The 14,807-nt window shown below is 38.9% G+C and overlaps 1 protein-coding gene across 1 annotated transcript in view; it reads right to left on the reverse strand.

Moving 5' to 3' along the window:
- SYTL5 (synaptotagmin like 5) overlaps nucleotides 1-14,807 on the reverse strand; it is a 209,792-nt gene that overhangs the window by 14,550 nt on the left and 180,435 nt on the right. The window contains exons 10-14 of the mRNA XM_087829354.1: nucleotides 13,362-13,454; nucleotides 12,686-12,751; nucleotides 10,223-10,401; nucleotides 8,328-8,427; nucleotides 6,563-6,724 (exon numbers count right to left, since the gene is read on the reverse strand). Of these exons, the coding sequence (XP_087685480.1) occupies nucleotides 6,563-6,724; nucleotides 8,328-8,427; nucleotides 10,223-10,401; nucleotides 12,686-12,751; nucleotides 13,362-13,454 (600 nt within the window). The remainder of the gene's footprint in view (nucleotides 1-6,562; nucleotides 6,725-8,327; nucleotides 8,428-10,222; nucleotides 10,402-12,685; nucleotides 12,752-13,361; nucleotides 13,455-14,807) is intronic.

Raw genomic sequence — 14,807 nt, forward strand, 5'->3', positions numbered from 1 at the left:
GATCAAAACATGCATTATTAGGATTTATTAATGTTCTATTGGATTTTAGCTTAAATTAAAATATACTGATGATTTTATATAAGTACAGTTTTCAAATCTTGTAAAAGTAGGAAACAATAAACATGAAGTACTGTAGCATCATAATCACATACAAAAGAAAGTCACATATCTAATGCTTAGGGGCATTTTTTGTATCCTTGCAAGGAAATTCCAAGGCACCATGCTCTTCTAGTATACCACCAGCCAACTCCTGCTCAGACAAAAGTAGCAGAATTCAATCCAACCAACACATATGGAATGCCTTCTTGTAGTAATTCCTTTAAGGCATTTTGTCAAGTGGTGTGGGAATACCAAGGCACAGACCCTGCTTTCAGTGAGTTTTCAGTCTATCCATGACACAATAGGACGTAGAAGCTCTATTATTCTGTCCTCATTTAACTAATTCATCAGATTAATTAATGCTCTCCATTCCCAATGAAGAGCTGGCTCCTCTCTACAAAGACCATATATGTCTGCTCCCAGGTTGAACTGCATGCTCATCAAGAGTCAGCTGCATTAGTCTCCCAAGCTCTTTGTGCCAGGTAAGTATTTATGTGGTTCTAATTGCATAATTTAATATTGTATAAACTGAAGAGTACAAAAGATAGCTATTACTATAAAAATTAAGTTGAATATTTTAGAAAAACTAAAGATTTTAAAATAAATTAACTATTGGATTATATTTGGGCTTGAAGTTATACAAGATTAGAAAAAAATGATGACTATTTAGAAAGATTTTGTATTTGATCTACTTTGAAAGTATTTTAAATTCTTGTTTCCCTGTAGAGAAATTCAAACTAGAAACTGTTGATGATGATGTATTAGGGGTAGAATTTATGCCAGGAAGATATGACAGAATTTTAACCACTGAAACCATACTCAAATAAAATGAATTGTCCCTATATTAGAAGACTTGGAAACAAATGCACATTTATTTATGTTAAAATAAACATTTAAGAAATGCATTGGGTGTGTGTGTTTGTATATGTATGTTATGTGACTTTATTAATTGACCTACTATTGGTTCTGATAGCTGGGAGTCTTCTCCTAGGCTTCTATTACACAGCAAGTTCAATGTCACACAAATGATGACAGCTGCTCCAATTCAGTACAAAGAAACTACTGGGAGAAGAAAGAGAGTAATCCAGAATTGGATAAAGAGGTGGTTCTTGCCTGGCTGGCAGGGCTCAGTGGTTGAGCATCAACCTATGATCCAGGAGATCACAGTTCGATTTATGGTCAGGGCACATGCCTGGGTTGAGGGCTTGATCCCAGGTAGGGAGCATGCAGGAGGCAGCCAATCAATGACTCATTATTGATATTTCTCTCTCTCTCTCCCTCTCCCTTCCTCTCTCTGAAATCAATAAAGACATATTTAAAGAAAAAAAAGAGGTGGCCCTTCTCAGGTTCTTAAAGGATAGGAGAGCCCGGCTGGTGTGGCTCAGAGGGTGAGCATCGACCTATGATCCAGGAGATAGTGGTTCAATTCCCGGTGAGGGCACATGCCCAGGTTAAGGGCTTGGTCCCCAGTGTGGGGCGTGCAGGAGGCAGCCGATCAATGACTCATCATTGATGTTTCCATCTCTCTCTCTCTCCTTCTCCCTTCCTCTCTGAAATCAATAAAGACATATTAAAAAAAAAAAAAAAAGGATAGGAGAGATGATGCCAGATGAAGATGGAGTGGGAACATTAGGCCAGATAAGAAAGCTGTACCAGCAAAATACAGTGGAGGCGGTGTAAAAAGCCTCTAAGAGCTAAGAGAACATCAGGTGTGCTTAGAGGTATGTGTACAGGGAGGTGATAGAGAGGAAGATGCAAACAAGATGTCTACTCTGGATTCCCCAGAAGACCCTAAGACATGAACTTATGTTAGAGAGTTTTATTAGGAAGGGTAGTGGGGGAGTGGGATCAGAAAGTGAAGTGAGGCTCACAAAGTTGTGATATCAGGCAAAGTTTCATGGAGAGTGATTTTTGCTCAGTCCCACAGGGGATATCTGTAAATAAGACAGATCACCTCAGAGCTGGCACCATAGGAGGGAATGGAGTGAGAGTGTTTACGTTCCTTCTGCCCTCAACCCCCAGGAGACTTAAATACCCAGGCTGTTCTGGCTTTCTAGGCCCACAGACCAAACGCACTCCAGCAGCCTCATGACTCCTCTCCTACAAAGACTGGCAGGTATTGGCTGGTGGGAGTGAAAGCCATGGGCAGCTACGTATGCATGAAAATGGGGATATGGGGAAAGCACTGACATCTTCCTTTGCTATAGAAGTCTGGGCCATATCAAAGGAGAACTGAGTGTCAGGGTGAAGGTTAGGATTTATTCAAACTACATTAAAAGCAGTTGGGTCTTTGAGCAGGGGTGTGGTATAATCAGTAATATCCATTATCTTCTATTTTTTTGAAGAGAGAGACACTTTTCATCAGAGTAGGAAGCAGAGTTCCCAGTGCATTTACAGGTCTAAGATGGGATAATAAATTATAAATCAATGTCTGCCAGAACTGCCCAATAAAGAGAAAGCCTTTTACTTAGGTAATAATTCCATAGGAACTTACATTTACTCTCAGCCTGAAGGCAGAACAGAGAAATTTTCCTTGGAAAACCACTTAAGCTTGCTGTTGATTTTTATTTTTTATTTTTTAAAAATATATCTTTATTGATTTCAGAGAGAGGAAAGGAGAGGGAGAGAGAGAGACAGAAACATCAATGATGAGAGAGTCATTGATCAAGCCCACAACCGGGCCTGTGCCCTGACCGGGAATCGAACCCTGATCGCCTGAATCCCAGGTCGACGCTCAACCCCTGAGCCACGCCCGGCCAGGCAAGCTTGCTGTTGATTTTTAAAGGTCCTTATATTTATAATAGCACCTTCTGGGAATGCATGAATGGCAATTCATATTAATAAACCTTTCTTGTTTACCTAACATGCCTTTCAGTAAAATAATGAGTTATAGCTACTAAGCAATTCCATGTAAAATGGAAATTATACAGTGAAACTACTTTATGATACATTTGCATCTTGAGTTCTTTCTGGGTCTGCACCAGCCTCCTGACTGGCTTAGTGCTATAAGACCTAGCTAAAACAAGGGTGTCAAGGGACTTCCACTAACACAGTCAATAAGAAATAAGGGGCTATGTTTTTCCAGTATTCCCACTGCAAAACATATCTGTATTTCCAAAAGCTTGGGGACCATTAATTCTGATCCTCTATTACTAAAGAAATTGGTCCCTGTAGCTCACACTTCACCTCCTCAGCTGGATAATCTACAAGAAATATCAAGTCTCCAGGGCTGCTCATACTATAACTGCAGCCGATGAAGTGACTGCTGCATCAAAATGACTGAGCCAGGAGACTGAGAATGAAGTGACACTTTTGATAATCAACCACCACACACAGAGCACAGGCCAGCCTGAGGATGAGCCACTAATGAAGTGGGCGGCAACATACAGAGCAGGTTTTTGCATGGGTCCCCACCCCTTCATTTTTGGAAGACACGGTAGCTAAGCAAGTCCAAACCTGCAGCCTTTCTTCCATATATGGCAGAGGGAGCTTGGCAGAGAAAGATGACATGAATTAGAGAAACTAACAACATTGGGTTCCCCAGAAGTGAACTCTGAGGTGAGGATTCTTTTTTTTTTTTTTTAAATATATCTTTATTGATTTCAGAGAGAGGAAGGGAGAGAGAGAGATAAAAACACCAATGATGAGAGAGAGTCAGTGATCAGCTGCCTCCTGCAGGCCCCTGACTAAGGATCGAGCCCGCAACCCAGGTATGTGCCCTGACCGGGAATCAAACCGCGGTCTCCTGGGTCCTAGGTCGATGCTCCCAGGATAACCCAGTGAAGGGCTGGAAGAAACAGGTCAGGGAAGGGGAGGGAGCCAGGCAAGGACACAGACTGATCCAGCAGGAAAGCTCTGGAGTATAAGTAACACCTCAGAGTTTTTCCCACGCTAAGTAAAGGAATCGAGTTTTCAGACCCCTTTCCCTTACCCTGCCTATCAGGTGTAGTCTAAGAGTTGCCTTGTGGCAGGGGATCCATAAGCTCCTAAGAACTCCTGGCCCTCTGCTCATGTGGAAAAAAGCTACAGTAGCCTCAGGACAGTCTTCTAAAGAGCGTCTCAGGTGGCGGCTGTTGGAGGCAAAACTCCTAACAGACTTGGTGAAAGGAATCCAAGGTCATTTGGCAGAGAACTAACTTAGTTCCACAGACATTAAACACAATCACGATTTTTCTACCTTGAGCAGGCTCACAGAGATGCTTCTCCATTATGATACTAGAAAGTGAAACCACTCAGGGGCAATGGGAAAAGTTGTTGGTCCCTGAGCACAGAGGAGGCCTGGGAGAGCTTAGATATCCCAGTGCAAGTCCTTCAATCATTTCCAGGAAACTGACTGGAAACACTGTAAGGTGATTTCCAAAGAGCTTCAATATGCTTTAATGTTAAATTTATGACAGAGAAGTTAATTTCATGTACTAAAATTCATGTTACTCATCCTTCATCTATGCCATGCATCATATGATGTCTTAGACATTTTCCAACTATGATTCCATAATGCTCACCCATACATACAAAAAATGAAGTGACAGATTATTAAATCACATTAAGTGCTATTCTTTACGGTGAGACTTTTCATTCAATTCCAAGAGAAGTAAAGCTGTGATGACCAAATGTTTCCCATAATTAATGTCAGGCGAATGTTATGCTATTGTGGATTTATTTGTTATTATTGTACTTTGTATCTCTATCACATTTATGTTAGTCATGGGCTTGCAGTTATTTTTATGTTTAAATATTTTTATTATATTTTTGTCGATTTTACCCACAATCCAATTATACCTCCTAAAGATTTTCCATTAGTTATTTGCACCATGTTTGAGACCGCCCGTTACAAAATCCCACTAGAAAGTTGTATCTAATTTGTGACTCTCAGTCTCCTCACATAAAATGAGGATAATAATACTTAGCTCACAATGACTGTTGTAACTATTAGATGTGAACAATGCTGCTACTGATGATGATCAACATTTGTTGTTGTTGTTGATGCTCAAACTTTGTTATTTCCTGTCTAGCATCCGCTCACCCTTCCTTTAGTACTACTGTACCTGGATTTCCTTTGGGGCAATCCCACCTTTAGGACCAGGGTATGTTCTGGTTGTCTTAATCCAGTCAATGTAGCTCACTTCCCTGGCCACAGTGACAGCTCAGGATGGGCAAATAATCTAATTAGGATTAGGAGAATCAGGCCCAGGGTATTGGTTGGAGAATCAGAGGAGGAGAAACTCTCTCCTCTCTTAGTCTGGTGCAAGGATGGGAGGCTTGAACTTGTTGTAGTGTCCAAAAGAAGCATACCTGGAGCTAGTGAGGGAGGCAAACACTGCATGAAGTCTGAAGGTGAAGCAAGCCAACACAAAGAAAGACCAAGAGATTCCAGGGCCTTGATAAGATCTGAGCATCTGGATCAAACCATGCTGGATAATCACTGACCAATAATTTCTTTTTACTTTTTGAGCAGTATGGGCTGGGGTTTCTGTCAGTTGCAATACAAGGACTGTGATGTAATATAAATATTACCTAGCATTTATTGAGAGCTTATAATATGCCAGACACAAAACTGTGAGAATCACATAAAATGCATATTCAAGCCTCACAGCATCCCTATAAGCTATGTCCAATTATTACATCACAAATGAGAACACCAAAGCCTGGGAAGTTAAGGAATTTGCCCAAGGTCACACAGACAGTTGTGAAGCTGTCAGGAGTGAACCCAGGAAGTTTGATTTGAGTCCATTATCTTTACCATCATGTTTTTTCCCCCCCTTTTTGCCTCTCTATATAAAGAAAAATGTTTGGTTATGTAGTGATTTTTTTTTTCCCCACCTCACTCTTGACTACATGTAGAAAGATTCCAGCTGCACTGAGTGAATCCAAGGTACTATTGCTCTAGTTTAGAACATACTATATTGTCAATTTCTAGAACCAGCCTTGAGGTTGTTTCTCTGACTATAACTCAGGTCCTGGGTTATGAATCTCAAAAGTAGGAAAGTAGAAAACCAGATACATTAACTATTGATCACTTCTTCATGTGAACCAAGGCAAGACAACTCCTGCTTATGTCTGAATTGTAAAGAATAAGGAATAAAGAAAATGTTTTGAGACTGACCTTGCTCTGTGGATTTGTTTTTGCCTATATGAAAATGAATGTTTCCTCTTTTTAATAGGATCATATCATGTATTCATTTTGTTTATCCACAGAGACCTCCAAATGATGAATACATTTTTAGTAAATCATATTAACATATATGATTATGTGGTTTGCAGTATACAGTCAGTCTGTATTGAAGAAAGATTTCCAAAAGAATAGATTTACATTTATTATATTATTCCAAAATTAGCTGTACTAATCTTTTATATTATCCCTTGAAGATTGGAAGTCATCAGATTTTTTAAGCCTGTGACACCAATTTGGCTCATAACTTGACTCATTGCATAACTGTTTGACTAATCTGGAAGCATTTCCTACCTTGGGTTGAAGTACAAACCACTCATCACTTGGATTTTCAAAGTTCCATGAGTCAAAAGGAATCTCCACCTCCCCAAGGAAGCTGTTATGTCCAAATCGATCATAATGCCAGACTGAGAGCTGCAGCGTTCTTGTTTCCAGCTGGGTATGGCTGATAGTATACTGCAAATGAGATCGACAACATCACATTCCACATAAAAGGCTCTGCCCAATTCTAGGACAGGTTGAAATTTATTTTCATCATCTTTCAGATCAGATGCATCAGTAATATGAACAAATCAAACACAAAAAAAGCTTTATTTTTCTTTGTTTCTGCTACAACTGAGGTTCTATTCCATAAACTCATTTTGTGTTAGACCTAGCACTGAAAGTTATATCAGCAAAATATTTAGGGGGAGTCAATAAACTTCAGATATTGTATTAAAAAATGTTAGGGGATGAAGCTTGTCCCCTTTCCAGTTTTACCTGGTTTTCATTTGCCTAATTATCTTTTAGACAACTACTTTTGCAAACTTAAAGTTTAATATATCAATTCTTCAACTTCTATGTCTTATTTTATTCATAATGAGAACTCCCAAATCCATAAAAGTATTAACAGTGAGACACTTGCAAACATCAAACTTCATAAAGTCCAGACTAGGGGCAGGCATGGAAATATAAATAATATAAATATAGAAAGAGCAGAAAGAAAATATTGCTTGGGTAGCTTTTCCTTTTCCAGCAGAATATTATCCAGGACCACATGCCCACATACCCTCAAACCTTCTGCTTGTTTTATGCAACTACCACCTAGGACATGCTTCAGACTGATTCCTGATCTTGGGTTTGCGTCTATACCCCTTCTTTGCTGTTCCAGGTATGATTAACCTTGGCTCCCTGATTGCTGAATTTGCCATGTGACTCTGTTTATCTAGTCTGTGTGGGCTCAGCTCTGCTAGCCTATTATGATCACTGGATTAACCCTCTCCTTATATTTATTCATTCTCATTTTGATCTGCCTTGATATCGGCTTCTGCTTCTGCACATGATCCCACTGACACATGCCCCCACTCACCAACTTCCTGCTTTGCTGGACTTTGAATCTATCACTCTAGGCACAAGATTCATAAATTTCCCTGTTACTAGCAATAATCTCTATATTCCAGTCTCCCTGATCTTCCTTAACAGGCTAGGTTGCTCCAGGGTGAGAGAAGGGGTTGTTACATGGAAGCCCAAGGAGAAAAGTAATTTCTCTAGGATTGAGGCCTGAGCCATATCTCATCTAGGCCACTTTCTCTCATATTTCTCAAATCCAACTCTGCATCTCCACTGTTCATTAACCACATGCTTAAATTTAGCCAAGTTCTGAAAACTTAACAAGAAACAGCACATATTCATGCTGTGTTACCAGAACAATGAGTGTGTACAAAATGATCTGTTAAGTCAGTGACAAACTTCCTTTTGGGGGCAGCTAGGGAAAACAGTTTTCCCAAGGGTGAAACATATTTTTTGGACAAGTATACCAGCTCAGATGTAATTTTGCTGGCTCATCTCTACTTAAGTTGCAACTTTAGCAGCAGCAGAGAAATAAACAGAGTAAGAGTGGTTTACACTGTTTCTTTTCTAAAAACTGTCAGGAAAGCCAAGAGTATTACATTAACTTATTCAAATTCTACTTTTCTAAAATATACATAAGCCTTGACATGCACATTCTCTGTAGTTACTTCTAAACCAATGAGGTTGTGAATAGTATCACTTGGGTTACTATGAAAGACTGTTTATTTACCTTTAGTGTTTCATTGAATTCTGGATTGGTGCCTGTTCTGATTTTGGTCTTGCGCTTATTGTTTCTAGACTTGTCAGGAAGAAGGTATGACTTGACATAACTGTAGATGATAAAAGATGAAAGTAATTATTGGGAAAAATCTACTTTGCAAGAAATAGATACTTTAGTGAATAAAAGAGTTTAAGAGAGTAGGCCAATAAATGTAAGAGACAGAACCAAAGAGAATATAGTCTACATAACAGAATACCTTAAAGACTCTGGGCCTTCAATAAGAGAAAGCAGCAGTGAAGAGTGGTGGTAACAAGTGTGGGCTCTGGAGTCATGCCAACTGGGTTTAAGTCACTGTCTGCCTCATTAGTTTTGGTGAACTCAAGAACTTACGTGTGCTCTCTGTGCCTCAGTTTTCTCATCTGTAAAACTGGGACAGTAACAGTATCTAACTTATGGAATTGTGAGGATTAAGTCACTTGATACATATAAGGAACTGACATACAACTCAAGAAGAAATATAATCTATTATTATGATCAGTGGTCTCAGAAAATATCATGGGGTTATAATGCTCTCTATTCAGATGTCAGGACTTCCTATGAGTGAAGTCAATGGTAATGGCAGAATGAAGGAAAATGATGAAAAAGAAGAAATAGAAAATAACAACCTAAGTCATGATAGTAATTCTACCCAACACTTTGCTTTGAATTATCCCAGGAACCTCCTGGAGCAGGGGCATCATGACAGACTCAGAAATGTAGAAGATATACAATATTCTACCAAACTTCTGAAGCACATCTACTTGGGCTTTAGATGACCCCTTTCCATGTTGGTCTAAATTATTGTATTTGTCCTGAAGCCCACTGATATTTAACTGAGGAAGTAGATGGACAATTTGTACTCAGAATCCATTGTTTTGTCTATCTTAAGATACTTGGAAACAGCTTTGCTGAGTTGTTTATTGAATTTAGGTTATTTAGTATATAGAAAAGGGGTCACATAACTGGCCCGAGAGTGCTTATAAGGTTGGTCCTTGGCTGGTGTCTGGGAACTTGGATTTTAGGAGGATTTTCATCATTCCCAGAATAGATATAGTTTAGTCACTGTGACTAAACTGTAAAAACAATATGGCTTATGCTGAGTGTCTGCTTTTTTCCTGGTAGACTGGAATTTTGGTATGTGACCAGTTGAGTCTCTAAATGAGCTTCCCTGGTAGACAGCATTGCACAATGTTGCCACAACCTGGTGCTAGAGGAATTAAGTGTATCCTGTGTGACTCCACTGGAAGAGAATACTTAGAAACTTAAGCCTAGATTCTTCAGAACTTCATCACATATGCCTCTTTTCTTTGCTGATTATAACTACATGTGGAGTCCTGTGGGTCCTCCCAGTGAATCATCAAACCTAGTAGTGATCTTCAGAACCACTGACACATTTTTATTTCCAGCTCCCCTTCAAAGTGCCGTGATTCACACCTACCCTCCCAGACTGATCCCTGAAATTCCATGAGCTTCAAAACTGCCCTTTTGAGTTGTTCAGATGTGCTAACAGCTTGGTAATTTTCTCTGGGGGATTTCCCAGAGCAAAAGTTCACTCTTATACATCCTGGGGTATGCCAACGTGTCAGCCTTCTATCTCAAAGAGCTGCCTCTGTGCAAACAACAAATATGTTAGTCCTAAATTATGTTGAGTAATAGCTTCTTAACAATCAGGTAACCACAGACACAGCCATTATATATGCATTTTGGAGAATATTTAGAAGTGTGGCATAGGAGGAAAGTGACAATCAACCTTCCAAGGAGGCCATGAATCAAGAGGAATGCTAACAATCTTCTGAAAAAGAAACATATACTGAGCAAAATAATTCAGCAATTGAAATAAACTGAGGAATATGCTATGTGCTTACGCATCAGTCCTCTGTTTCTTTTCATCTCCTATGGCCAGATTTCTGCAATTCTTGACAAAAATGTAGAGCCCGCCAGTTTTGTAGCAGTAGCTGATGTGGAGAAGGATTTCACCACTGACCTTCACGTTGCCATAGTCTCCTGTTTCACTGTAAACACTCATCATGCTGTTAAGGCTGGTCTGGAATAAACAAGATAAAATGAGGAGTCCAGTGTTATACTAAAGATCTCTTCACAGAAACCACCTCTTTCATTCAATTACAATTCTTGTTCTTTATGATCAGCAGGGAAGCCTAAGGAAAGGGAAGAAAGCAAAAATGACTTATTTTGCTTAATTTTCTGGTGTTATTTATAATCCAAGCCTGAGAAAGGGCAATACTATCTAGGACCGTTAGTAAAGAAGGCAGGAAACTTGCCAAGAGGATAAGCATTGCTCTTTTGGGTTAGTGAATAGCCTTTGTTTATTCATTTTTCTAATGAATACAGAGTCATTGAGGCATTCCAAATCCCATCTCCTCTCCAAATCCTGGTAGCTTTCTTCTTTCTCACTAGGAGGCTCAAGGTCAACCTACTTCAAGGTATAGAATGCATTCATCAAGACAAATAAAAGCTCATTTCATATTTGCTAGCAGGAGCCACAAACTTCTCTCTGGGACACCCCCAGAGAGCATCTCATTAGTCTCTGGAAAGCCATAACTGCAGCTTTAATAAGGGCACCCCTCAGCAGCTGCGTGGCCACCTAAATAATGTAAGACCTTGGCTTCCTAAACATCTGTAAAATAGCAACCCACAACAGTGAACACTAAAGAATAAGATAACACCAATGAATAAGTAAAATGTTTAAAAAAGTCCAAATGAAGTTTCTGACGAGTCACTAATGACAAGAGGCATATTTTCAATCAAATGCAACAAAATTAGTGTTTAGTGCCAAAAGCAAAAACTGTATCTTAGCAACATGACTATCACAAAAGACCACCTGAAAGGCTTTCATGAGTGACTCAATAGTCTCAAAAGTCTTGTCCTTGAACCACTGGGAAGTAAGGACTACAGTAAATGCAGAGAGCTTCGACTTTCCACTTTTTCATATATATATATCTACCTATCTTTCTATCTATATATGTGTGTGTGTGTATATATATATATATATATATATATGCACACATACACACACACAGGGTGGGGCAAAAGCAGGTTTACAGTCATGAGTAGGTGAAACTGTTTATTCTTGTATTATTATTCATTAATTATTGTATTAATATCCATACAATTGTAAACCTACTTTGCCCCACCCTGTACATATATAAAGCCATTACATTCCTCCAATTAGAGTCAAGACTAATCAAAGAAGAGGATGTGGGTGATGTGGCTAGTATCTCTTCTAAGCTTAAGTCAAGGGCAAGAGCAAACCAAGGATGCCAAAATTCCAGGCAGCCTACCATATCCACAAATTCCACATCATGTGGATACCAAGGGGGGACTGTACTTGGAAATTATAACTTAAAGAGAGCCAATGAGTGACCTAATTTGTCTTTCCTATTCCTAAAATAAAGCAACAGAATTGTAATGATAGTGGGTGGCTTTGAGCAGTGCTTTTCAAACTTTAATTGCCTAAAAATCACCTGGGGATCTACTAAAACAAGTATTCAGGTCTATTCTATCTCAGGTGGGGTTCAAGGTTTTGCTTTTCTAACTACTAGGTCCACAATTTCCAAACTGTGTGTTGAGGCATTCCACAGCACTAGAGCGAACTCACAGGGGCACCACAGGTATTTTAAAATTTCAAGGGAAACACAGTGACATCTATAAGACATCACATAAACTACTAACAGTAGTTCACAGTGTTGACATTAAATTTTATTTTATTCTTTATAAAGTCATATCTGTGTGAAGTTGAGTTTTTGGCAGTTGCTGTGACAAAAAGCAAGTATTGCACAAGAATCAATGTAGAACAAGAAATTAAAGTGGTGTTGTGCAATCAGATTCCAAGGTTTGACAATTCATATAGTGCCCAACAGACAACCGGGTGAGTGCACATGCCTGGGTTGTGGGCTCAATCTCCAGTAGGGGGCATGCAGGAGGCAGTAGATCAATGTTTCTCACTCATTGATGTTTCTATCTCTCTACCTCTCCTTTCCTCTCTCTTTCTCAAATCAATAAAAACATATTTAAAAATAAATAAAATAGAGGTCTTTATTCTAAGGGTATCTCATTAATCATAAATAATTTTGGAGCATGTATCTTTTGACTGATACTCATATTCTAATATTTAATGAATGTTCTTCTTTTTGGAAATACTTGGATTTTGATAATGTTATTTACCTTTTTAAAGAGAATCTCTGGTTAATTGAACGCAAGTCAGAAAAAGATATATGCTGGGAAAATTGCCCACCTAATCAGATTTGCTGTAGCATGAAATTTGTGAAGTATGGTTGGAAAGAAGAAAAAAGGAAAGATTGAAAACTCACAGTGTCTAAGTCAGCATCGGGCACATTTAGGTAGGTCCATTTCCTGTCAGAGCCTGCTTGAGAATTCTTTAAGGAAGTCACCCAAAGGTCAAAAGGAAAAAGGGTATTAGAACAATAGACAGAATTTAGAGAAGCAAAGAAAAAGACTTTTAGGCACATAGATGGGTAGAAGGTCACAGGGGCTCCTAAAAGCAACCTCCTAAGGAAAGTCTGAACACTAAAGTAAGAAGGGTCTTTATTCTGTTGGCAGTGGAAAATTATGGACAGTATTTGAGTAGGAGAGAAAGTTGATTGGGTATGTGTTTTAGAAGAATGACTGGCAGCAGTGTGGAGGACAGTTAGGGAGTTGAGAGAATGGTGGCAGGGAAATGTATCGGCAGAGAATTGAGATCACTTATAGGCTTGAGCTGATAAGAGCCTGAATAAGGAATTGAAGAGGTTTTAAAATCTGTGTGAGGATCAGAGAAGGAGAGGGAAGCAATCAGGAGCCTTAGGAAAAGCCCACATAAAATTGGACCAAAAAGTATTCTGTGGGCAAAGGGCAAGCAGGAGACTATAATGGCTCTTAACTCACTAATGCACATTGTCCCAAGAACATTTCTACCCCCTTTGGAAATGTACAGAAAATCAACAGTAGAAAGAAGAAATTTCCAGTGCATGCTAGAGAACTGCTTACTATTGACGGGCCACTTGCTAGGCTGTGGGTGTTTGCAGAAAACCTGGAGGACACTAAGTCATCAATGCCTTCTTCAGTCTCTTCCAAGGAGTCCTAAGGAAGGAGAAAAATATCAGTGGTTTGGTGTACTGCTTTCCTAGAAAGTCTTTTCACTTCCAAAACCACGTTCTTTTTTAAATACCTGAAAAATCAGACACAAATATCTAGAAATCGCTCTATTCTAGGTTTTTCTCTCCATTCAACCCGAATTATGTCATCAGAAGAGTGGGATTTCCCTCCTAGTGGAAGCTTTATGGAAAGAGCATGAAATTTAGAATCACACAAACCTGGATCTTCAGTTCCTACCACCCTGATATCTAAGGTGATTTACTTTGGGCAATGAACTTATTTTTTTTAATTAAAAAAAATGTTGGGCCTGGCCAGTGTGGCTTAGTGGTTGAGCGTCGAACCATGAAACAAGAGGTCACTAGTTTGATTCCCAGTCAGGGCACATGCCCAGATTGCAGGCTCAATCCCTGGTAGGGGCCGTGCAGGAGGAAGCCAATTGATGTTTCTATCTCTCTATCCCTCTCCCCTCCTCTCTCTCTAAAATCAATAAAAACATATTTTAAAAAAATTTTCTGTGTGTGTGTGTGTGTGTGTGTGTGTATACTGTCAAGATGGGTGTTTGGAGTGATGCTCCAACCAACTAAGACACCCAGCCAGGGCTAAAATCATATTTTAATGGTTTATATTAGGTTTTTTAAATACATTTTTTAAATATGTTTTTTTAAATTGATTTAAGGGAGAGAGAGAGAGATAGAAACATGGATGTGAAAGAAACATGGATTGGCTGCCTCCTGCACGCCCCTTACCTGGGACTGAGCCTGAAACCTGGGCATGTGCCCTGACCGGGAATTGAACCAATGACCTCCTGGTGCATGGGTCAATGCTCAACCACTGAGCCACATCGGCTGGGCATTTGTTTTAAATTTGTTATTTTACTAGGTGTGATTGTAAAGTTTTGTCAATAGTTTTCAGTATCTAGTAAAATAGTATTGTATTTTCTCCTTTAATATATTGAAATATTAACTATGTAATAGTTAGAATACTTAGAATAAAACTTACCCTTATTGCTATATTTTTCATTCACGGCTAGGCTTTACTTAACTTGTAATTTTTAAACTATTTTTAAAATCAAGTTTGAGTAAAAGTTTATAATAGTTTAAAACTACAAATTTGAAGATTTTCAGAGTTTTCTTTGAAGATCAAAACCAATTTAATAATATTGGAATAAACTGTTCTTTAAAGGTTGAATACAAGTACCTTTTGAAACCATTTGACCTCATTATTTGTCCCTTTTTAAATATATATATATCTTTATTGATTTCAGAGAAAGGAAGGGAAAAGGAAAGAGAGAGAGAAACATCAAGGATGAGAGAGTCATTGATCAGCTGCCTCCTGCAC

Source organism: Miniopterus natalensis, chromosome X, assembly GCF_054644295.1.
Source record: "Miniopterus natalensis isolate mMinNat1 chromosome X, mMinNat1.hap1, whole genome shotgun sequence".
NCBI classification, from domain to species: Eukaryota; Metazoa; Chordata; class Mammalia; order Chiroptera; family Miniopteridae; genus Miniopterus; species Miniopterus natalensis.